At 46.0% G+C, this 25580-nt stretch overlaps 2 protein-coding genes across 4 annotated transcripts; both read right to left on the reverse strand.

Annotated features, from left to right (window-relative positions):
• Window positions 1-397: 397 nt before the first annotated feature.
• Window positions 398-6587, reverse strand: LOC121601822 (ubiquitin-protein ligase E3B-like). Of its 3 annotated transcripts, none has more exons than XM_041930624.1 (8): window positions 6374-6587; window positions 5717-5943; window positions 4321-5642; window positions 4073-4244; window positions 2209-3210; window positions 2014-2143; window positions 1781-1945; window positions 398-1707 (listed from the first exon to the last, which is right to left on the reverse strand). In XM_041930624.1, exons 2-8 carry the CDS (start codon window positions 5887-5889, stop codon window positions 1423-1425), a joined length of 3249 nt encoding a protein of 1082 aa, XP_041786558.1. In that variant the 5' UTR covers window positions 5890-5943; window positions 6374-6587; the 3' UTR covers window positions 398-1422. The 3 variants fall into 3 exon arrangements, with proteins under 3 accessions (XP_041786558.1, XP_041786559.1, XP_041786560.1); XM_041930625.1 differs by lacking the exon at window positions 6374-6587 and adding an exon at window positions 6250-6351; XM_041930626.1 differs by lacking the exon at window positions 6374-6587 and adding an exon at window positions 6024-6196.
• Window positions 6588-19784: 13197 nt separating this feature from the next.
• On the reverse strand, window positions 19785-20823 carry LOC121601824. Its single transcript, XM_041930628.1, has 2 exons — window positions 20783-20823; window positions 19785-20706 (listed from the first exon to the last, which is right to left on the reverse strand). Exons 1-2 carry the CDS (start codon window positions 20821-20823, stop codon window positions 19785-19787), a joined length of 963 nt encoding a protein of 320 aa, XP_041786562.1.
• Window positions 20824-25580: the final 4757 nt, after the last annotated feature.

Raw genomic sequence — 25580 nt, forward strand, 5'->3', positions numbered from 1 at the left:
GCTTGAAGCGTAGAGGGAAAGAGAGCTGTCAGTCCATGTTCGAATTGGCTTCTATCTCTTTCGATCTTTTCGGGTGACGTTGCCTGTCAAATTGTGATCTGCTGGGAAATGCTCGCTTTTTATATATTTTTAGCGATAAAATAATGATTTCAGCCTACAACAAAATGCAAATTTATTTCATCGTTTGTTTTCTATTGAACTAATCGATCTAATGTTAGTTTCAAATTTGATTTTGATTTGACCTAAAGCACTGTCTACACATTTGTGAAAGCGAAGCTCCAGCAGCGCCATCTGCAGGGTTATTTAAGCATCATCTCAACGGACAACTTTAAATAAATCCGTTTCAAAATTCACAAATCAAACCGAAAAAACACACACACACACTTTTTTTAAATGCACACATGCGTTTTACATCATTTATTTAAACTCGGACCCATATACGTTCCAATATGTATGATTGATTTCAGTTACATCTGATCCATCCGCACTCGTTCTCTCTCTCTCTCTCTATGCCTGTCTGGCTTGCGGTGCTTTACACATTTACCCTATTTTCCAATTCCCTACCCGCCTAGCGAACTACTACGAGCTCGTTCGGCAAACTTATTGCACCAAAGAACCGGGAGCCTAAGAAAGTGTGTGCATGTGTGTTCAGAATACAGTAACCGTTTACAACGGTTCTACCTTCCTGTTTGCGCATTCAACTCCCTTCCCTTCGCTTTTACACATACACGATACCACACACACAGGTTCAAAAAATAGTTTCTTATCTTGGTTACACAAATAGAGTATAAATATTAGATTATCAATTGTTTTTTTTTACGCTGCCTACGGGGTTTTATAAACTGATTTTATAAAATAAACACATTCGACGTGCCTGATCGATCCGGGTTTTCCCTTTTGCCTACCTCTGCTGACTCGGTCTCCTTGACTCCTTGTTTTATGCTTTCCTCGCTACACATAGAGACACTAAACGCAATACGTTACTGTTGCTACTATTGATTTACATACACATTCATATACACACACACCAACGGGACACATTTGGGTACACCGAAAACACACTGGCTGTCTGGGGTTTTGCGAAATTTCTATACTGTTGCACCTAAAATGTGTTGATCTCTGTTCTTTTCTGTTGTTTAGTGGATTGCACAATGCTTGCTTGCCTCTAAATACCTTCCAAACACGTGCGCGGGGCTAAGATTCTCATCACTGGGGACTCATTCTTTACTGAGTTTACTTTCTCTCTCTCTCTCTTCCTCGATCGGATTAGCCCGTATCAGTAGTATCCTACGCTTACTATCACAGTTTAATGGATTTAATATACGTTTCCCCCCGCTCCCATTCGGAATTCATAAGATAAATAATTCTGGATATCCGGTTTCCGCGCCATTTTCGGCAGCAGAAGCAGGGAAGCACGACTGCTTACGACAGCTCGAACCCGGTGTTGCTGGATATGGCGTACCGCAGCTTGTCCCGCAGCATGCTCTTCTTCTGGTAGTTCGGCAGCTTCAGCAGATTGAAGCAGGTGGACGAGGTGGGCAGCCGGTTCAGCGGATCCTTCTTGCGGATCGTAAAGAAGCCCCGTATGACCGACCCGACCGTGTCGCCTATGTCCTCGTCGTCGCCCACCTCGACGCACCGTATGGAAAAGGGTGGCTCCAGGTGTGCAAAGCCCAGCAGCGGCGGTTTCGAACAGCTCGTCACAAACTAAAAATGACCGGGGGGGTGGGGAATAGGTGAATAATGTTACATTCATGGGAGCACAGACTCCCCAACAAACCTTCAGGAATAGCTTTTTCTCCTCCTCGGTGAAATCTTTGGCAAGAATGTCCCACAGCCAACCGACCACCCGATGGCCGTCGTGAAATCCGCCGTAATACTGGGTGTGCTTTCGCAGATCCTTCAAATCCAGCGGCGATGTGTCGCCCGAGATAAGCCGTTGGAGCTACAAATTCGAAATAAAACAAAATTAATTCCAATGGAAAGTCATAATTGCACTAAGAAATAGCCAACCTCCGGGGTGGAAAACAGCGCCAACCAGTCCGGATTGACGATGCACCGAAAGCCGCGGATGAATGCGGCCGTTTGATCGCGGATTTGCGTGTGCATGCGGAAGTATGCCATGTAGTGGATGTAATTAATTCTGCAAAAAAAAAGGGAAAACCCCGCGTTAAACTACATTCACCCGCAAAATATCATTCACCCTACTTGTTATCATTGTTAACCGCTCGCGCCCTCCCGCCCGGATGCAGCTCGTGCGTCACTATCTTCCCCATCACATCCTCGTCCACGCTGAACGTCAGGTCGAGATCGGCCACATCGCCCTGATAGTGCTTGATGAACGTAAGGCTCCGGTACAGCTCCTTGTCGAGCGACGGCAGCTCGTCCATACAGCTGTACAGGGCCTGCTGCGTCTGCCCGAGCACCTGCGACAGGAAGAAGGACGCAAACGGCACATCCACCACGATGCCCTCGTACACCGCCTTCCCGAGCATGCGCCCCACAAACTCGAACAGTGCCAGATGGTTCTCCTGCATGTGGGACGTCGGCGAAGGGTACAGCCGCTGTTCCGTGGTCGTTTTGAACAGATTCAGCGACGGATCAAACACACGCTTGATCGTTTCCTCCAGAAACTCCTTAAACACACCGTCCTGATCGATGCCCGCCTCATCCAGCCCCTGCTGGTTGATGAACCGCACCCGAATTACCCCCTTCAGGCCGTGCGGTGGCAGGGCGGCCAGCTGCCGGTAGCCATCCTCCACGATGCGGTCCCGATGGACGGTGACCAGGGCGGAGCTGGGCGATGCGCAGGCCGACTCCGTTAGCCCCAGCACCGCCTTCTCGTTCTGCACAAACTTCCGGAACAGCTGCACCCGGTCCTCGTGCGGTATGATGTGGGGCATCTTTTGCAGCAAGATCTGGGTGTGCTTTTTGCCCTTCTCCAGGTCGGCCAGAAAATGGGACGGTCGAATGTCCCGGATCAGCCAGTGGTTGGGCGGTGCGAACTGCCGCCGGCAGTCACGCCGGTATAGGCAGAGCAGCAGCGTGTGGATGGAGACGAACAGTGGGGCACTGGTGGCCGTCTTCGCGTCCAGTATCTGGTCCTGTATCGTGCGGTACAGGAAGGTGTTGAGGAAGTGGGACAGCACGATGTAGTCGTTCAGCGTGAACGGTGTTTGCTGTTCGTACATTTCCAGATCGTCCAAAATGCTGCGTTTGAGAGAGAGAGAGAGAGAGAGAGAGAGAGAGAGAGAGGGATTGAATTAGAAAGAGAGCTCCAGTGTAGTGGTGAGAGCTCGGAATCGGACCTACCCGATTCCGATTCCGTGTTTAGAATCAATCCCGGAGCCGATTCCGGAGCTGATTCCGGAGTTGATACCGGAGCCGATTTCGGAGTTGAATGCGGCAATGGAATCGATTCTGGAATCGGCTCCGGAATTGGTTTCGGAATCGGTTCCAGGATTGGATTTGGCTTCAGAATCGGAATCGGCTCCGGAATTGGCGACGGAATCATACTCGGTTCCGGAATCTAAATCTGCTCCGGAATCGGAATAGGTTCTGTAATCAGACTTGGCTCCGGAATTGGAATTGACCTGGAAATCGCAATTTGTTCCGGTAACAGAATCAGAATTGACTCCAAAATTGGAATTAGCTCCAGAATAAGAAACAGTTCTTGAATTTAAATAGGAAGTTTCTGCAGCGAGATCAGTCCGGTAATCTCCATGAGAATGGATCGTTTACAAGTAAATTTTGATTCTGTTTGGCTATCAATGGGTAGCGTCATTGGATCCAAACGTCTTTTCTTATGGAGATGCCAAAACCGACTCCGATTTCGAAGCCGATTTTGATTTCGGAGCTGATTCCGCAACCAACTCCCAACCAACCGATCCCAATTCTGGAGCCGATTCCGGAACCAAATTCGGAACCAATTCCGGAGCCGATTCTGGAAACTGATTCCCGAAACTATTATCCGGAATCGATTCCAGAAATCTTCGAAATTAGCCGGAATCGATTCCGACGAAAACGTCATTTCTCCCATCACTACTCCAGTGGGGCAAACTGTTCAACTTACGTCACGTAGTGCGTCATGCAGTCACAGAACAGGGAAAGAAGCAGCAGCGGTGGTGCATAGTTCGTTTGACTGACTTGCAGCAGCTCGATGAACCCCTTCAGCCCACAATTCGGTCCGATCGATCCCAACAGCAGCCACAGATCGTGCAGCACGGTGTCATTGTAACAAAGGCCTGGGGAAAAAAATGAACAAACCGTTATTAAATGCCTACTTTCCCACCCTTCTCCCCTTTACCGACGCATCCTCACCCGAAAGAATGTCTAGCCGCAGCTGCGACAGCGCGCTCAGCGCCGCATGGTACATCGAGCAGGTCAGCGCCACACGCGAAACCTCCGCGCAACCGAGCTTCCGGTACATTTTGCCCGCCTTGTTCGGCTGGCCCTTCATCGAACTGCGCTCGAACGTAAGCGCCCGCTTTAACAGATTCCCCGTACTGTTACCGCTCGGGATCGGATAATCGATCGTTTCGTATCCAACCGCCAGCTCCTTCAAATTGTCGCCCAGCAGCAGCTTCACGATGCGATGGTTCCACAGCAGATGGATCTGTTTCTTGATCAGCGGCAAGTTTTCGTGCTGCAGCCGATCCTTCCCGGGCGAGAACCACCCCAACAGCTCGTGCCACTGCGTGAAGGCACCGCCCGCCTGGCTGAGACTGTTCAGTATCCCGTTCAGCAGCTGCGTCACCACGAACGTGAAGGCCGGGTACGCCAGCTTGGCCGCATTTTCCGGCGCTTCCAGATAGTACAGATGCACGATGTTCGCGAGCAGCGCGAGCAGATTGCTGTTCTGCAGGCTGGCCACCACAAACTTGGTCGACTGTTCGCCGCTCAGCAGATCGAGCGTCTTTTCGAGCGTCCCGTGCGACTGCACGCTCACCAGACACTCAGGCGTGTACTGTTCCAGCTGCATCATCATCCCCGGGACGGACAGAATCTGCACGAGGAACTGGCTGAGCAGGTTCTCGCTGAAGCCGGACGATACGAGCGGCCGCAGGGCAAGCGTCACCAGGGCGGTGAGGGAGATGGGCTTCAAATTCACCACCGGCCGGCAGGTGCCCTTCACCAGCACGTTGCGCAGCGTTAGGTAGAACCCTTTCTGCACCAGATCGCCCATCACGTTCGCGCACAGCTGCGTCATGCCGGGCTTCAGCCCGGCCAGCGCTTTGTTCCGCAGCAGGGCCCAGCTGTTGATGGACGTGAACGCAACGAGCGTGTGCAGGTATAAGGCCAACGTGATGCTGTCGCTGTGCACCTCCGGCTTGAGCAGCTCGATCGCGGTGCAGCACCGGTACAGCAGCTTCTTGATGTGCCGTATCCAGGCCAGACTGAGCTCCTTGTTGAACGCCACCCCGATGTAGCTGGTTTTGGGCGAGTCCGAGTCGAGGCTGGCGACCAGATAGCGGCACAGGCGCTCCAGCCGCTCCCGGTGCGGGGCCGATTCCGGTGCGCTCGTTTCCGCCTTCCACTGGAGCAGGAAGTGGCTGGCGGCACCGTACACTCTCAGGCTGGGTTTCAGCTCGATCGGTTTGCCGACGCTGGTGACCGGTGGAAGCAGTTCGTCAAATTCATTGCTGGAAAATGGAGAGGAGGGAGCCATGTTAATGAAACACGATCGTAAACCAAAACCACAATGAGGAATACTCACAGAATTCTTTGCCGAAACTTGGTGCGTGCCAGCCAGCCGCGGATGGTGCGCTGCAGCAGCAGTATGGAACGGTCCCGCCGCTCTTCCTGGGCCCGCTCATGGGCCCGCTCTTCCCGCGCTGCCTTCGTTTGGACGAGGAAACTGTCCTTGTTCGTTTCGGTACGCCCAAACATGACTGTTGCTGTTGTTGCTGTTGTTGCTATGCGAAGTTTCCGTTTCACCGCACACTACGACCAGAGAAAAAAGGGGTGTGGAGAGAAAGGAAAAAAACGCTAATAAAAACACAGTGCGCTGCTAATTGACCCACCCCGCGATGACGTCTGACGGCTGAGGTCGGGCGTGTCGGGAGGCTGTAGTGGACGTTGGAGCATCTATCTACACGTCTCGACACGATGCAACACAACAACAACTTGCTGCATCGTATAAAGTACACCCTTTCCGATGGGTTGAAAGTTCTCCTCTTCCGTACTGCACTGTCCCGACCCTCGGGTGACTCAGGCTCTGTCTGCTTTTTCCGCCGTTCACCCTTCTACCTTAGTGCTCCTAGTTCTCTTATCAACATCCCGAAATTCGATGCGCCCCGCGTATATACAACACAGCACCCTTTGCCTCCTATGATGCTGGCACACACTGGAGGCAAGAGCGAGGGAAACGTACCTTTATCGCTGCTGCATGATGTAATTCGCCCGCGGAAAACGTATGCCCACTGGCCCACTGGGAAAGCGAGGAAAGCAACAGGGAAACAGCGGACGCTTTTGCTTTGCTTTCGTTTTTGCGTCACAATTCAAGAAAAACACACAAGGAGGTAGAAATTTTCCGTCCCTCAGCTGTTGTGATTGTTGTTTTTTTTTTTGTTCTGTCTGCCCTCCGTTGTTTTTCGCTGTCAAATTGCTCAGTGCGCACAGCGGGAAACGCTGTGGACGACAGTGCCTGAAATCGATAAATAATGAGAATGGAAGAAGAGTTACAAATCATAAAAATGAGATAAAAGTTCATTTTTTTCTGTTTTATTTTTTATTTTCAATCTGATAATGTCACAAGCTTTGCAAAAGGATAAATGATTTATAAAAGTGCTCACATAATTTGTCCTATTATTCATAAACGTCGCATTCCTACCCCCATCAGCAGTTAGCAAAGAGGATTTGAAATGACAGTTGAACATGACAAACGGTCTCACAAAAGATCGTGGCATTTTATTTGGCTTAGAATTGTGTGGAAAATGGATTATTACAAAGCCTTGAATGACGAATACATTTAAAACTAGTTGTGTATGCAAATTCTAATTTAAATTTTAGTACATTATTGCTCAGTTCTTTCCAATGACACTTCCCAAATAGCCAGCTTGTACTTTATAGCTGATTTAGGGCTGTTTAACGAAAAATCGTTCCGATGTCGTACTTTGTGGCTGATTAAGAGATAGACGGTACTTTGCGGAACTATGGAGCTTTTTAACAGGCACATGGTACTCTTTGGAACTTTGCGGCTGATTAGCACTATGTGTAGGGTTCATGATAGAACTTTAAGGCTTGTTAAGAGTGTGTATCGAACTTGGTGGAGCTTCATAGCTTTTTAATGCATGGCATCGGTACAAGGTGGATCTTGTCAAAGTGTCAAAGAGAGACGCCGTCAATCATCTCATTGCTGCTGTACAAGTTAGATAAGTTAATTAAAGAAGGAATATTGAGTGAAGTGATTGTGAATTGTGTAAAATTTTGTGTAATTCATCAATACAAAAGATTTAAAAATATACATATGTGTTTAAACGAAACAAATCTTGTTGTTTATTTCATCGATGACGCTTGCTTGAAAATAAAACACACAGAAAAATAATCCCTGGAATCGTGGCATAAGGAAGCTGCTTAGGCGCTGTTTTAAAGACCCACATAGAACTTTGATACTGTTTATCTACTGCAAAAGGCGAATTAGAGCAGCGATCTTTAGCGTGCCAAAATGAGCTGCTTAAGCAATTCTGGCTATTTGGGTTAATTCCTAGTTCTGGTATGTAGTTGACCAGTTCCCATCTTATGCAAAAGAAATAAAGAACTGAAATTCTCGTTATTTTGTTTTTCTACTAGAGCGCAACGACATAAGGCACACATCTCAACTACTGAGCCAATTTTGATTACCAAAAACTAGCACTCAACTCATTCTCGTTCAGGAAACATAAGTCACACTATAAAGCATACTTTAAATTCAAAACGGCAAGAGTTCTAAAGGCTCAACCCTCTTCCAATACCCTTAACAAATGCACAATAGCCCTGCTTTGCTCAACACTCAACACCCGAATCATCGGACAAAACAACCCTCTCAATGGCACATTTGTTTGGGGGTACATCAGTTTGTTTTGTCCAACTGGATCAATCCATCCCTCCAGCTCCACCCATTGTTACCTCACAGGTAGGATGCGCTTTGCCAGAAGAAGAAGAAGAAGAACAAAAAAACCCTCTTTCACCACTCGAAACTGAACCAGTTCGCATTGTTCCGACTCAAGTGTAATCCTTTTTTGGGACGGCTTTACCGAAAATCGCGACCAAACGTACACACACACCATTTCGCTGCCCGTGTTCGAAGGTTCCCATTGGAAACCTGTCAGCAAACAGTTGGTAGGTGGATTACTAGATGGCATCCGCTTGATCCTTTTCGTACTCGCCGCCGCTGTCGCTCATTGGATCGCTTGTGCTTGTGTTCTTCGGGCGATCTACGGGGACGATCTTCGCTTTCGAAGCGGGACATGTTTTCATTTCTAATTACTAAATTCTCCGCTCATTATCTGCTGCCGTCTGTGACAAGTCTCGAACAGTGGAAGCTCCCGTTCTCCCGTATGCGATTAGACCAAACTAAAGGGGACTGACTGACTGTCCCTGGGACTGTGTTTTGTGCGTTAATGATATGCCCAAGCTCCCAAGGCCGAAGATCGTTCACTCATGCGTGATTGCAGTCCTCCGTTGTGTGTGTGTGTGTGTGTGTGTGTGTGTGTGTGTGTGTGTGTGTGTGTGTGTGTTCCCTGTGTCCCCGTAAACAGCATAAGCCCTAATCTTGTCTTTCCTCACCGATGCGACACCGATGCCGGAATAGGACTACAGTGTGTGTGTGTGTGTGTGTGTGTGTGTTTTTGGTGAAACAATTTCACCGTCCTTTTTTGGGCGCATCGAACCGCATCCGGGTTTGTTGTCTCTGCCGGCCCGCGGACACACTCAACACCGAAAGGAGATAATCCACTAACCCCGGCCACTGAGTGTCCTTTATGGGACATTTTTTTTTTCTGCAGATCGCTTGGAATGTTGTACCTCAACAAGGGCCAGTTCGGTCCGGCGACAAAGAGAGCCACCGAAGCGAAAGAATGCGATGACCATATGGGCTTGCATGGAAAGCTCATTAGCAACATAGAAGGCCATGGAAGGCGGTGTGTTTGCGTAGTTGATGCGCCAATGCGCATCATTCGGGCGCAAAATTGCCAAACCTTCTGCTCGGGTGACAATTCTACCAAGCGCACAAAGAGCAGCAGGCCACGGAGTCCCTTTTTCGGAGCAGCAGCTCATGCCTTCCGGGTGGAATCGCAGAACGTACCAAATGGTCACATTTCTCCTGAAGAAACATTTGGACGGGAGAGAAAAGCTGTTCGCCTGAGGGAGAGAACAATTTCACTGTCACACAGTGTATCTCTCCGGGAGGTTTTGCTTCACAAACGATCGCCTCCTTGATCGTGGCGCGCACGCCGTCGATCGCTATCGGCGGTAATCTTTCTAATTGGCTAGCTTTCTTGATATCTTAATTGAGGTTGTTTGCTGGGGCTGTATGTGTTTGGATTGGTGTGTGGAGTGCTACGTACGGACGGATTGAAGTCCGCTTTGATGAAGGGGGTAGAACCGCTATTCGTTGACTAATTGTGTTAAATTGATGGCTAAAACTGCTGCCATTTTACAGTAGTATGGCCGAAGAAATGGCGGAACAAAGAGAACAAAGTGATCAGAACAAGGAGACGCCTTTAAAGGGAAGCTAAATGGGATATTTGATGTTGAAATTCTTTTCAAAAAATGTCGTCCTACGTACATTTCTTTCTTTATCCAGTTCCACACTTGTCGACCTAGTTTTATTTTATTTCTATTTTTTTTTTGTTGCAATCCTAAACACACTCTTCCAGCAGTGTGGTGGTGTAACACGCCCGGCTCGCCATTTTCGCAGAACGACACTTTATTACCGGTCAGCGCTAATTGGTTTTGGCGATTTGTGCGACATTTCGGGGCTACTCTGCTACTCGGCCGCCGCACAGTCGGCATACCGGTCTTTGAACGGCGGGGGTACGCGAGATAAGGAGTGACATACCCACCCTCCCCCTCGGTGTGCGGCATCTGAGATCTTTTCCCACCTTTTTGAAACGCAACCGACGACGCCAGAGACCGGTAGCCCTGTGGCCGCCCTCCGCGCTCCCTCCAGCACCCGTCGTAATTAGACGACGATTGCCTGCCGCCATTCCGCCACGAAACGATCTGTGCGGACGTGGGGTTGTGTGTGTGTGGGGTTGCAATAATTGCTAGACGTTTGCTGTTTTTTTCGTGTTTGCATTTTACCACTTTTTTGCCTTTTCCTTTGACATGGCGTGTGTAGAGCGTGGAATGAAATGGTGATTTAGCGGTTGGAATTTCACCAGCTAGAGCTAGAAGAACGCATGGCAATGGGGAGAACGGCACGCTATGGATATGGAAATGATACATGCACACACACACACATAGAGACGCTTTGAGAGCACTTCTGGAATGGCACATTCCATGGAATGCTTTGATAATTCTATCTCCTGCAGGTGATCTTTCGGTGGAGGTAGGCCTTAGTTACCAGCTGAACTTCTTTGGGCCAAAGCTTTTGGGCGATACTTGCAAAGGGTGCTTTAAATTTATTGTAGGGGAAGCTAGGTAAAGACGGACACGTTAAGGAAAATGGTAAAAATCTTACACTCATGTTTTATCAGAAAATTTGTTGAAATTTGTATCTTTCCATCGATGTTTGCGATTTTTTCATGGAACAAAGATGGATTTTTTCGTACAGTTTCGAAATGAAGGGTAAGATAGACACCTATAAAAAAAACGTTGGAAATTGAAGAGGTTTATTGTATTTTAACATATCCTATTGCTTTCCACATCATGGTACGTACATAAACCAATTCTAGACCAATTGCAACGACGATTCATTCAGTCATGAATTTAGAAATTGTAAGTGGCGCTTGTAATATATCGTAGAATGCAGCATCTTAAGCTGGATTTCGCGCACTAACAGCTGGCGTTGCGCCAGCTTACAGAACAACTTGAGGGACTTGTTAATAGTTAAAGCCATTTTCCATCCAACAATTAATATTTGTATCAGAAAACAAGATTTAGTATTGCTTCCATCCTCGTTCTTTTGCCAGTTTTTTTCATCAATGATCACGACAACTCATACATGAAATAAATCTTCCGAAAATATAAATAAGACAAGTGGCAGGGTTTAAGATCCGCAGTATTCAAATTAGATCCACAAGGGTGCACACGGTTGAAAATTTATTTTGTTCGTGGATTTAACCAATTTTGCATACATTATGCCAAACACATTTTTAAATGTGTTGTTTAAATTTTGAGTTAGGATGCTTGCATTGTTTTATCGAAAATAACCTTTTTCACGCATTTATGAGAAGTGTCCATCTTACCCGCAGTGTCCGTCTTTACCTACCTTCCCCTATTACTAAAATGTTTATTAATACTGCAGATGAGTGCTTTAGCATTTAGTTTTTATCATTTATTGGTAATGATTGCAGAAAAAGCTCGAGCATCAGCAATAGGGACCGCTTAGTTAATAAAAGCTTAATTTCTTTTAAATAATGGTATATCTTTTCAAGATGAATATCTCCCAGAGGTAAATATTATGTTTGCTGCTTATGCGATTTGGCAGTCCAAATTCTTGAAGATGAATTTTTGGACGACAATTCACAAATATATTGGTATGCCAGGGCTTTCTCGTGATTTCTTGTATACTTCTTAGCAAGACTTTCATCACTTTTCCTCAACATGAATATCTCTCCCAGTTGACGGTCCAGAAGAGATTTACCAGAAGAGAACTATCACTGTAAAACTAACATTGCATTTCTAGTGTAATCTAATAAGCTTTATAGTTCTGGAGCCTTGTCCCAGTGACTGATCTTTTTTTTTTTTATTCTGATGCTGGTGAATGTTTCTCGTTATTGCTTGACATCTACATCTGGGCTCGGTCATGTGTGGCTTAGGCATTCTTAAACCAACCCAAATTATTGTGCTTATTAAGGGGAAACAGTTTTCAAACTTCGATTACAAAAAATGGGACTTGATATCATGTAGTTCATCAAAAAGAATGAACATTTTGATTGTCCATCGATCAGAACTCACTGATTATATTTTGGTTGCCTGCCAACAATTGAATTCGTGTAATTGGCACGTTATTACATGCAAAAAAGGCCTAATTTTTGTTTATAATCTTTGATCTTTTTTGGTGATAAATTCGGAAACCGGGATTTCGATACAAACGTGTGCTTGATCATGCATCGTTAAAGGATGTAACTATTATTTTACAAAAAAAAAACTAAAAAACTGCTTAATAAAATATAAGTTTCAAAGATAATTTTTCCCTAAATTGCTCGCCATTTGCGAAAGAAAACAAATATTGTGCAACAAAACAATTTCACTTCTATAGTAGTTTAGATGCAATGTTCGCCCATCCCACGCGAGGTTCTACTCGTACCAAAAAAAAACCTTCAAGGAAACCATTATGATAAGCAACGGCAGAGCAATGCGAGAGAGGCAAAGCAGCGCGCGAAGACGAGCCACACAAAAACCCCCCTCCGTCCCCGTGCCCAATGCAGCAAAAGCGATCGAACGAATCATTGAGGTCCCCTCCCCCCTCCCCGCCCCCTCATCCCACCGGGAAAGGGCTACACGGCACCGGGGCCGCACGCCAAAGGCGTCTCAGTTTGCAATTTATAAACTTCAAAATGTCTTGTTAACACATTCGTATAATTCAGCCTTCGGTGTGGTCTTCCATTTTATGATGCACACGCGAAACAGGGCGCAAAAGCCGCCCGCAAAACCTTCCCGCAAGATCACTGTGTGTGTGTGTGTGTGTGTGTGTGTGTGTGTGTGTGTGTGTGTGTGTGTGTGTGTGTGTGTGTGTGTGTGTGTGTGTGTGTGTGTTTGCACGCGCGCCGGCGACTTGCTGCAGGGCTGCGGGGGGAGGGAATTGCATCGAAGTCGCTCTCATTCGCCTCGTCCGGGATGGGTTTTCTCTCGTCTGTCTTGTGCGGCCGTTTCATGAGCTGGTGGCGTCATGGCACCAGCCGGCCGGAGGGAGAGGGAAAGGGATGAAGGTGATCGTGCGCCTCTTCGGGAAACGATAAAAAATCACAGATCATAAACTGCATCCGCCCTTTGGATGATGCGAATGTGTAGCTTGTGCCTCTCTTTACTCGAGCGCTGTTCGCGTGCAAGTGAACCCGTTTTTAACGTGCAATCACATTTTACAGCGGCATAAAATATAATGTGGGGCATATTATTATTTTGCTCCCTAAATTTATACTAAACATCTCACGCTAGCAATATACGCTACCAACTCCTGTACGGTGCAAAACAAAACAAACCACCAACAAGCACCATTTGCATAATGTTGCTGGCGGAATCGGGCGGAAGTTAGCGTTACGCCGGGCGTCTTCGACGGAGGTCCTGCCAAAGTGATCGCTCGTGTTGACCGTGGCCCACTATTCACTCGCTATCGGTCACCTCCCGCCCCCGCCCCCCCTCCACTTCAGGTTGCACATCAACCCTCAACTCGCGGCGGGCGGAACGACTACAAAGCGAAACCCTAGCGAAGATAAATTAATCCGCCGTTGAGAAAGAATGTATTTTAACGCTTTCGAGATTAGGCGCTATCGGAAGTGAGGGAAATAAATATGAAAATTAAGGCCGCCTTCATGCCGCCTTCCCTCCCCTCCCCCATACGCTTCATCACTTTGGCGGGCTGGTACGGGAAGCTGAAAGAAAGCCGCAACGCGAGGTGCTACCGTGAGTCGCTTTTGGAAGTGGCCGTTGCCGCTTGATTGCTTGATACTGGTTGATGGAACAGGCGCTCGGTTTAAGGGAGTTATACGCTAGCAGGAATGGGGTTGGGTACAGTTGAAAGTTTTAGTAATGTTCTGGCTGCTCCCGGAATGATCGCGATCGTGGCTTTTTTTACGCGATCGTGGAGATCAGGTCATTTCGTCACGTTTAGGCTTATGTAGTTTAGGTTTGGTAACTTTCGAAACAATTATAAATCTCACACCAAGAGTTTTGGTACCCATAATTCGAAAAATTCGGCATAAAATGAAATTTATCTTCGATTTGATTGTAAATTTGAGTGAAAAATTGGTGTGCAATTGAATGTTTAAGACATACATATAACAAGTCGTAAAACTATCTATAAGGTCAAATTATTTAGAGCCTCAAATTCAAATTCTAAATACAATTAGCACTACTAAGACATTATTTAGGAGGTATCTTAAAAGTGGAAATTACAAAAGAAGTATAAGAAAACATGATTTCGTTGATATCCTTGAAATGTATTGAAATGCGAAACAACAATAAAAATAACTCTCTCGACAATGCGGAGAAATAATAAATAATAAAAATTCAATAGAAATCAATGAATAAACAAAACACAGAAAATTTAAAAAGATAAAAAAACATTTTAAATTATTAAACAAATCAACAACAAATGGATAATAAATAACAACATAAAAGAGAGTTAGTAAATGTATCAAAAATCAATCAAACATCGAACTAGGAAAGAGAAATTATTATAGAAATTATTATACAAATTAATCTTTGGAAATTAAATAGAAAAACACAAACAAAACAAGGATAAAGCAATAAAATGTGATAAATACTTAAGGAAAAGATACTTAAATATGATATGGACGACCAATTTATTCATTGCAGTGTGAAGGATTTCACACACTTGTTCGAACACAGTACCCCAACACCCTTAGCAGCGAATCACTACCGTTCAACGCTACGAAGACCTCCCAGTCGCTTGTCCCAGCCGCTCCGCTTGTACCGAAACGAAACACCTTCCGTCGATCTTGCCGTCTATTGCCGTTGCTCGAATGGCCACCATTTGCCACCTCTTAACCAGCTCGCTTGCCGGCGAGCAGCCGAACGGGCAGAACGTAGAATCCACCGCCAAACAGAAGTTTATCAGCAAAGTAATACATTATTTTAACTCCTTTCTCTCTAAAGCCTTGCTCCCATCACGGCTTCGTCCACTTCGTCCCTGGGAAGATCAAACGAAGCACGGAGGAGATAGGAGAAGGGTATAACAAATATATTATTTTTGAAAAGTTTTTTAGATAAAGCTGCCCCTCCTCCAGTCTAAACACACCGTGGTACGGCACAGTGGTGGACACAGGGGTTTTTTGTTTTGGTGGGCAGCACAAATAGGAAAGGGTGGACCATCCTTTGCCTCTTTATCTATCTATTTCTACTTCACTAGACACAGGCCGCCACCAGGCTGGTGCTTACCGGATGGTGTGCGTTCCGATCCAGACCGATTCCGTTTTGGCATCGGCATCGGTGTGTCGGCATCGCATCAAAGGCATCGCAACAAAAGTTTGCCTGGACTGGGCTGGGTTGAGGGAGGCTAGCGGGTTTTAAGTGTTATTTTATGACGACAAACGACGACTTCTGTTGGATTCGGGTGCTCGCTACACGCTACTCCAAACTCCGTTCATCCTCACGGAGGAGTGGTCCGGGCGATCGCCTGCTGGCGAGGATCGCTGGCTGATAAAGGAATTGAATTAATTTTCCATTTATCCCAATAATAAGACGAAAACGGCATTTCGGTAGTGTGCTTCCAACGGTGGTGCGTTTCATGTGTCTTATCCTCCGGGAGATTCATTCCCTTGTTGTGTTTTTGTTTTTTTTTTGCACTATCGGCAAACGACCACCGGTGAAGATTGCTTTCGGGCGCTTTGGACTTGGTTTGTGTTTGTTTAGGGAGCATTTGTGCGGGAGCAGGACCCGAAATCCCGGCCATGGCGCAGGTCCCACAGGTTTAATGTGAAATGTTACGAGATTAGCTAATTGCCCCGCCGGAGGGCACTCGGGAAGAAAGGTGAGTGTGTGGAATTTCCACCAAGAATTCACTCTGTTAAGGCCGTGGGAAGAGAATGAACCGGTGCACCGGTGGGCCTTATCGGGTTTCGGGTTTGCGTTGGGAGAGAGAGAGTTTGGCCACCCCTGGGAGTTTCAGGATGAGTTAGATGTTTACTGGTGATTGGAAATAAATCAGCAACAGCTGGGAGTGGGCTGGTGTTGGTGTGAGAATTCGCCGTAAGGTCTTTTACCGAAAAAGGGGATTGTATTGCCGCCGTACGACGATCGGCTGAAAAATGTCTCAATAAGGTGAGTATCGAAAGCTGTGAAGCAAGCCTGCTCTATTGGGCAATTAATTATCGAGTTGGAATTGGATGTGAATGGACGAAGTTGAATAATATTAAGGGGTGTGGTATGAGGATGAGGCTCAATACGCGTGCGTCTCTAAAAGGCATCAGTTGAATGAGTAGAAATATTTGAAATACAAAAGCGATAAGATTGATCTTTCTGGTGATTTACATTCCTCTTCAAATTATAAACTTATTTATGTATTTTGTTAAGCAACATCCATCTACTGCTACCTCATTTGTAAGTAATACATATTAACTGTTGCCTAAAACGCATTAATGCATTGCATATAGAACGGATGTAAAAGTTCATATTATTGCTCAGATAAGCTGAAGTTACCATCAAAACTGCTCCAGTTGGTTCTTCTTGTTGTTGCCAATTTACAGTCCTTCAACGAGCCCAGGGAAAACCCAGATCCAAGGTGACTTACAATCCTGTATTTCTTTCATTTCATTTCATTTCATTTCATTTATTTAATACAATATCTGCCATCAAGGCTAAATATAATGGACTTAAAACTAATTAAATACTAACAAAAAACAAAATGATTCATGAAAAACTAAGCCTAACTAACCTAGTCTTGACCTAGCAAAAAAGAAAAGAAAAAAACAAGGGTAGAGCGTAGAGACTATCATAAACTTAACAAAAAAAAAGAGAGTAATAGAAAACTAAGGAGAATAATTAAAGGGAATTAGAAGAAAAAATACGGTTACGGAAAGAGTTAAGAGAGGAGTCGAAATCAAAGAGATAGTAAAAGTGGTTAAACAATCTGAAACAGGACAGAAGAGGGTCATTGAAAGTATAAAGAGTATGACGTGTTTCAATTGACAGAGGATCACGTGGACGAAGAGAACGAGAGGGAACATACAGCGAGATGGACGAGAGTAAATCAGGAGCATCAGTAGCAGAAAGTAATAAACCACCAATAAAACAAGCCTGAAACACTTGGCGGCGGAAGCTTAAAGAGTGAAGATTGAATAACTGCAATCGCGTTTCATAGGGAGGTAGTGAGGCAGCACCGAACAAACGACGAAAAGCAATCCTGGTAAAGAGGCGCTGAATGCTTTCAATTCTCGAACAGCCATCAATAGTGGGAGGATTCCAGATGATACTAGCATATTCAAGAATAGGCCTTACCAAAGCACAATAAAGGATTCTTAGGATGCTTTGATCTCTAAAAATAGAGGTAAAACGTAAGATAAACCCAAGGGTTCGGTTTGCTTTTAGTAGCACCTCATCAAGCTGCAGTTTAAAGTTAAGACGACAGTCAAGTATAATACCAAGGTCACGGATGGACATAACACGAGAGAGGGAAGCGCTAGAGAGAGTATAGTTAAATAAAACAGGAGAAAGAGAGTGAGAGAAAGAAATAACAGAACATTTTTCGGGACACAGGCGAAGTAAATTGGATGAACACCAATGAACAAATGCATTGAGGTAATGCTGAAGTCTCAGACAATCAGAAGAAGAAGACACAGGTAAAAAGATTTTGATATCATCCGCATAAAGAAGATGACCATCAGGAGGTAAAACATTACAAACATCATTGATGAACAAAGAAAACAGAAGTGGACTAAGCACACAACCCTGAGGGACACCTGACGTACAAAAAAACTCCTCAGATAAGTACGACCCGGTTTTAACCCTGCATGATCGATTATTTAAATATGAGGACAGCCAGCTAATAATGCCATCACCAAAACCAAGTTTAGACAATTTAGCTAATAATAAAGAGTGAGGTAAACTATCAAAAGCAGCATGAAAGTCGGTGTATATTGCATCAAGTTGGGTACCGGCCTCAAAAGATCTAAAAATATTGGAAACAAAAGACATGAGATTAGTTGAAGTAGACCTACCAGGCATAAACCCATGCTGTTTAGGGCTAATAGCTGAACTACAACTATGAAGTATGGTTGGAAGGATACATAGCTCAAAAGTTTTGGCTGTGGCGCATGTTTGGGTTATCCCACGATAATTAGAAACAATGCTACGGCAGCCCTTTTTGTGTACCGGAAAAAGCCAACAGGATTTCCAAAGAGCAGGAAAAACCCCAAGAGAAAGTGAAAGGTTGAAAATTTTAGCAAGGTGTGGAGCAAGCACGTCCTTACAGTTTATTAAAACAGAGGCAGGAATGCCATCTGGACCAGGAGTAAAAGAACGTTTCAACCCAAATAACACCTGTACAACTGTTTCAGAACTAACCGAAATATCGGAGAGATTAATTAAGTTCTCTGGCGTGTAGAGAAGCCCAGCCTCAATAAGGTTAGGGTCACTAACCGGTGGCTCAAACATTTGGGAAAAATGTGCAGAGAATAGCTCACAGATCTCAACAGGCGTAGAGGCAGTTCGAGAATCAAGTACCATTTCATTAGGTAACGTATTGCACCCTCTTCGTATTCTAACAAATTGCCAGAAGGATGCTGGATCAGAACGGAAACGCGATTGCAGTCTACTCGAATAGGCCTCAAAACGAGCCCTGTTGTATAGTCGATGCGCAGAGGCAGCGTACTTAAATAAACGAAAGTTGAATGCAGATCGGTTCAGACGATACCTGCTAAGATATTTCATTCTATCCTTTTTCAGGTTGCGAAGAGTACGATTGGACCAGGGAGGATTAGGAGGGGAACGAAAAATAGGTGTACATGAAAGGAGTGCAGAGGTTAACAAAGCATTAAACGATTGGACAGCCTCGTCGACCGATGTACATTGATAAAAAAAAGACCAGTCGGAACGAGATAGAATTGAATTAAGTTTACGATAGTCTGTGAGCCGAAAATTATAACGAACACTCAATGAATTAGGAGCAGAAGGTAATACATTCCTAACCCTACTAGCCCTAAATAAAGAAGACGGTAACGCAATTTCTAGGGCAGGATGATGGGCATCCTGGGGCAGGAGCAGTGACGAAGCAGGATACACAGAACAACAAGCTGCTGCAGCAGAGTTGGAGAGCACCAGGTCCAAATAATGATTTAAATGGTTATGCACCCCGTTCAGCTGATAGAGTTCATGCAAGTTTAACATATCCAAAAAGCAGGAACTGGATGTATTCGAAGAAATATGTGGCACATAATGTCTTATAGCTGAAGATGAATCTGGCCTTACTACGGTAGAAAGCGACCACTCTAACGCAGGTTGGTTGAAGTCGCCCAGAAGGATAAGATGATCATTCGGTTTCATTTGCATGTATGCATCACTGATGAAAGCAGAAAGGGATTCCAAATAGTTGCGGTCGCTGCTCAAATACGGTGGCACATAAACAATCCCCACATAAAGACGAAACTTAGAAAAAGAAACACGTATACATAAAGCTTCAAGCGTGGGTTGATTAATGTTAAGTGCCACAGAAGGATATCGAACGGAACATGCAAGTAGCACACCACCCCCACGCGAACGTTCATTGTTTAACCTGCTTCGATCGCAGCGGTATATGTTGTAGGCATCACTATCAAGGACCATGTTGGATGGAATCGATTCATTTAACCAGGTTTCAGTAAGGGCAAGCATTTCAAACCCTGATTCATTCGCAGAAAGGCGCAATTCATTGTATTTGGTGCGAAGGCCTCGAACATTTTGGTAATATATCACGAATGGGTCTATTAATTGTGAGCTGTTCTGTTGCTGAGATTGAATTGTGATTGAAGCCCCACCCCCGGTGATAACTGAGGCGGTGTGGGAGGAAACTCCAGTTGAATAGCCTCTAGGATCTCGGTCAACTGGGATGGTGATAGAATCCCGCGCTGTGGGGGTGGCGATCGATGTTCCAAAAAATGATCCGGATGAGCGGTAGTTTTTGGCACAGCTGAAGAGCAATTTTCACTATTTGTACGATGCGAAATAAGCTCAGAAGGGTCAAATCGAGCCCTTTCATGTACACGTTGCTTTGGTAGGCCACGAGCAACAAACTCCCGAACAGTAAGTGAAACTGGCCAAATAGTAGACTGCAGCGCAAGCTCCTTAAGAGATTTAGGAACACTCACTTTGAACGATATGAAGGACATCGAGTCCAGGTTCACACCCTTTTTCGTGAGACGGTAAACATTAATATCGTCCGTTGGTAGCACAGCTTTAAGCCACACACGCATATCATCAGCGGAGACATGCGATTTGATGTTCGTGAAGTATAACCATACTTTCTCGGCTATGCCCCTGTTGGTGGTGTTTTGGTTCAAAACAGGATCAGAAGATGCTTGTGTATTTGTTCGGTAGTTTCCAGCACTAACATCACTAGTCGGCTTAGTACGATGATTGTAGTGGTTACAGTTGTCAGAATCTTCTACAGTGTTGGTATCGTTCGCAGCTTGGATATCAGCAGTGAGCTCCGTTGAGTTAGTAAATGTACGGCGAGCGGAAGCTGTTTTAGTCGTTCTGGATGTATTTGTGGCATTGAGCGACGATACATTAGTGGATGTGTGCGTAAGCGATGCGTTGCTAACAGACGGCTTAGCTAATATGGGTGCTAGCGCTCGCTTATCAACGAGAGCGAGGATCTCAGGAAGCAAATCGCTCTTGATAGCCGATCTAAGAGAAGAGAGAGATGAGTCAATTGTGGTGAGAATATCTGCTTTCACCAATTCGAGTAGGGCTGCTATCTCACTTGTGAGAAGTGAATTTGTGCCATTGCGAAACTCGTGACATGTTTTGCACAACCACAATAACTGATTATTACGCCCAAGCTCACGAGTAGAATCACGAGACAACCCCGTGCAATGGGTGTGATGCTTGGAACCACAAACACCGGCACAGGACACCGAATTAGCACTATCGGTGGGTGCATTGCAGGTTGAGCACTGCATAACGATGACTCAGCACAAACTGATGAGTGACAGGAGCAGAAACGAAGCCAAACACTTTCTCGGCAAAAATGTTGAATTAACAGAAGAACTCCAGTGCAACTTTATATTAATCGAAGGCACGCACTAGCCAGCACGAACAACTCAGCAGCACCACTGTTGCAAATGTTGAAATTCCAGAAAATAGCACGGCAAAACAGCATAAAAAATCAGGAGCACGAGGAAGGCACATCCACTCAGTTTGACAGTACAATCCTGTATTTCTTACTCTAAAATAAGCGATTCCCTGTCTCCTAGAAGTTGGATTTCAATCCAAGCTTGAACGATACATTCTCCGGCATATCTTTGGCGGTGTTGAAGAACATGGGGAATGCAACGGAGGGAATGGTATGGACTGTGACATGAACGTTGGCAGGATATGATGATTGGACAAGGTGTGGAGAATGGATTGCATATGCCCCATCAAGGTGGTGCTTTCGAGCGATCTGAAATTCGTCGTTAGACGCAAAGACAATCAGTGATCTTCGAAGCTGGATAAGGCGGAGAAGGATCTGTGAAAAGGATACACTCATTGGCAGCGCAACCTGAAGATATGTTCGCAACTTGCTCGAGTCAGCAAGTTGTGCTAATCTGTGAAGGGTCAATGCAAATAGCTAGAAGCATTTCAGATGATCCTCTAGACTCGGCAATGGCCTATACTTGACAGTCAATGACGTTGCGAACATCACCATTTCCCAAATATCATCTGAAGAATAAATTATTTTAAAGCGTAGTACTTGGAGGTGTTTGTATTTTTGTTTTATCCTTTTCGTCTGTTGCTCTCTCTCTCTCTCTCTCTCTCTCTCTCTCTCTCTCTCTCTCTCTCTCTCTCTCTCTTTCTCTCTCTCTCTCTCTCTCTCTCTCTCTCTCTCTTGTTGGCCTGCTCATGATAGAGTACCGAATGCAATTTCGCTCTGACATATCAAAGTAGGCCCACAGCTACTTTGATCACACGATCCTTTCATTGCTTGCAGGTCATTCTCACACACAAATCTTTCAAGACTATTTCAATGAACCATTCCAACTGACCAAACCCGTGTGTCCTGTCTCCTCGAGCCGACAAGTGGTTGACGCGCCCCAGTTGGCTAGACACACTTGTCGCCGTCGCTGGCGGTACAGCACCCCTCGACTGTCCAGTGCCCCGTTGTCCCTTTCCGTGACGTAGCGCAATGATTGACCAATGAACCCAGCCGTAACCTATCTAGGTGTCCCATTACGACGGCACATGCTGGTCCCCGGGGTAGCTTCCTTTTTTTGTCTATTGGTAACTTCCTTTTGAGAGAAAGCAAGCCATAAAATCATTTGCATTTACATCCTTTAACGCCAAGGGGCGTGTCTGAGGCAGCGTGTACCGTTGACTTGTAGGTTTGGTTTGGGTTAGTGTCGTTCCCTGTTCTCACCCATCGATGTGATAGATTTGTGTCCTTTTTTTTACGTCCCGTTTTTGTTGTTGTTTTTTTTTTTACATCTATAAGGAAGCTCCTTTTTTATGGGTTGTTTCCACTGGCGTCAGTGGGGATCGCACTGGCGACAACCAAAGAGGCGTGTAATGGAAAAAAAGGAACCATAGCACACGTGTGGCTTCTGCGTCTTTAGCTTCCACATAGGAGCGCACTGATCTGGAAGTTTGTCAAGCGTGTCAAACGGCAGCAGTTGCTGATTAATTGACGATCCCTACCAGTGGCCGATCCAGCGAACGAGACTAATGGGCGATCCCGGTGCACAGGAAATTCGAGCCAGCCGGAATGAATTGGAACACATTACACGTTAGATTAGGCGTCTTAATTATCGGTATTGTGCATGATGTTTGTTTGGATGTTTTTGGTTGAAAATTTGGGGAAGTATTTCGCGGAACGAAGGTTACCGGCTATTGCTGGGAAAGGATTGCATGATGGATTGCTAGTACTTGTAGGAGTTGCCTTTTTGATTTATAGACATAAACAGAGGATGTCTACATGTGTAAACTTGTAAATCCAAGAAGGCGTGTTTCGGAAATGTCTTGTCTACTGAATCCTGGGAAGAGTTATAACCGATCGAGTGATCTTCAATATTTTGAGAAAGTGTCTACCCAAATTAAAAACTAGTTCCTCGCTACAAGCACCTTACCTAATGAACCTCAAACACAACATAATTCTCAGCTCAATGCTGGGAGCTCGCTTAGAACTGAAACAGCCACTTAATTCTGGGTCATTCCGATAAGGTTCCGAAAGGGTTCCGAAATGAAATTGTTCCCAAACCAGGACCAGAACACCAAAACACCAATCTAGAGCAAAACCTGAGGTAACATTTCGGGTCAATTATCACCTTTTTCTCGTCCGGCCGATGGTGTCCCAAGGGTACCGTAGAATGGTGCGGCATCAAACTCGAAACTCGATTGACACCATTAGTCACGGAAGCCGGCGCGTAGTTGACCCTTTTTCCCAAACCGGGGTGTCCGAAGAATCGAGCGATAAGCACACCTTCCACGGCATCTCATAACCTCTCATGCCACTTCAGCAGTCCTACAATTAAGAACGTTTGCCGCCACCACGACCACGACGACATACCGAGTGATCGTGATCGTGCGCGTGTGTGGTGCGGTGGTCGCGATCGTCAGGACCAGCCAAACGCCCCCCCCCCCTACCAGATGAGAGATCAAACCAAGTGTGCCGCCTGCACAACTTACAACTACACAATCGGCGGGCATTAGATTGCCGCGTCAAGAGCGTTTCGGGTGGAGCGTTTGTAGGTCAAAGGGTGAAGGAAGCCGGGGATGTGGAAGGTGGGTTGAAATATGGCACAGAACGAGTCACACTAAGCACTCGAAACGCGGCCCGCAGCGTTATGCAGCGCCCCCGGAAGCAAAAGGATGCCGCGCCGCGAGGATCCGCCGCGGCAAAAACGGTTATCTCCAAAGTGAAATGGAAGCCGAGAAAACCTTAAACAGTAGCCAAGAAGCTTTAGATAAGGATTCCATTATTGTCGCTGTGGCCATTCGTTTTCCCTCCAAAACCCGGCGGGGGAAATTACCGCTCTCGGACTATCTCTTTCTCCCAATGGCAGCGGAAGGTAAATCAAACGATTTGGGAATTGACGCTGGAAGGGACGCAACAGGAGTTATGTTAGATAAAAAATCGGGAACCCACGGTTTCGCCGGACCCAGGGCAGAAGGATTCTCGTGATCTTCCTCTCTTTCGCTCTATTGGAACAGTTCCGAGTGAGCCCGATGAGTGGACTTTACGACCATACCGATTTTACCTCTTTATCAGCTTCGTTCTCAGGTTCGCTTTGAATGCTCCTCTATCTGTGCCTTGCTCCGTCCCAGGCAGAGCCGTTTGATGGGCCGGGACACCAAGGTAGCGCATCATTTCTTGCGCTTGGGTGATACTTATAATGCCATCCGAACACCGGCCGGCCGGTGTAGCTCCGGTTGCTCGTTAAGTTTTACGACCAATATACCATCCCGCCTGCAGGGTCTGAAGGGCCCGAAGGGGTCTGGTCGGCGGACTGGGGTCACAATTGCTGCGACGAGCGTGTCGTCTGGAAAGGGGTTTGTTGAAGTACCTCTCACCGTACGCTTGGAGCACACCTCACATGCAACCGAATTGGGTTTATAGCCCGGCTTCTATCGGGCCGGGACGAGCTTAAGACGAGCGTATTAACAGGTTTTTAACGATACATAACAACCACACAGACGATGACGTCGATCGGGTTGAACGTGTACCGCTCATCAAAGGATGCTCTGAAGGAGGATTTTTTCCTTCTTCTGAAGATTCGTTGGTTCGTAAGTCCGTCCTCAAGAGAAGAACAATTCGAAAAAAAAAAGCTCTCCCGTCTACTAGTAGGCTGTGGGCCTTAAAGCCTTCTTTCATCAATCGCGCCTCGCTATTAGGCAAGCTTGTTTACTGGCGAAACCGAATCTACATGATTATATTTTATGTTTAACGCGTCGCGACACTTTGCCATAAACTAGGATGGCTGTGGAGCTGCTTTATCCCAACAGCAAGAGAAAAAATCGGTTTGGCCGTTTTATGATGATTGTTTAAATCTCAATTTTTATTTCGAAGAGAAAAACGAAATACCTTGATAACGGGGTCGCCCTGCTCCTAGGGAGGCCTTGCCGTGTGATAAGAAAGGGGTTAGCTTAAGATGTGCCCGGGAAAGATGTCCTCTCCCCCGTTCCCCCCGGACTCAGCAACTGTAGCAATTTCTACACATTATGCTGAAACTTTAAATAAATCAGAATTAACGCAACTGTTTTCCATTGGCGCTCGAACAAAAAACTGTCCCACACTCGGGGTAGAAAAGATGAACCCCCCTCCCCCCAGTAGGCACACTCCAATCGTCCCTGTACGTTTGTTTTGTTTGGGCTCCTTCGCGCTTCGCTCGATCACACAGGGAACCGTTTGCTGTGGCTGTGGTGGCCGCGGCGTCGGCTTCCATTTATTTCGCGCTTATCTTAACTAGCACCCCGATAGCATTATTCTTCAGCCGACTGAAGCACACCGTTCCGGAAGCCTTTTGCCGGGACGGGACAGGGCGCAATCGGTGCAGCTCCCTTGTCGGTGGGAGCAAAGTGTAGGA

Source organism: Anopheles merus, unplaced genomic scaffold (genome assembly GCF_017562075.2).
Source record: "Anopheles merus strain MAF unplaced genomic scaffold, AmerM5.1 LNR4000193, whole genome shotgun sequence".
Taxonomy (NCBI): domain Eukaryota; kingdom Metazoa; phylum Arthropoda; class Insecta; order Diptera; family Culicidae; genus Anopheles; species Anopheles merus.

Coding starts and splice junctions, on each gene's coding strand:
- LOC121601822 (XM_041930624.1), bottom strand. CDS start 5,889: ATGTTTGGGCGTACCGAAACGAACAAGGACAGTTTCCTCGTCCAAACG. Junction 3,211..4,072: donor TGCATGACGCACTACGTGAC/GTAAGTTGAACA, acceptor TCTCAAACGCAG/CATTTTGGACGATCTGGAAA. Junction 1,946..2,013: donor CGCTGTTTTCCACCCCGGAG/GTTGGCTATTTC, acceptor TCGAATTTGTAG/CTCCAACGGCTTATCTCGGG.
- LOC121601824 (XM_041930628.1), bottom strand. CDS start 20,823: ATGTCACGAGTTTCGCAATGGCACAAATTCACTTCTCACAA. Junction 20,707..20,782: donor CACAAATTCACTTCTCACAA/GTGAGATAGCAG, acceptor CTCTTCTCTTAG/ATCGGCTATCAAGAGCGATT.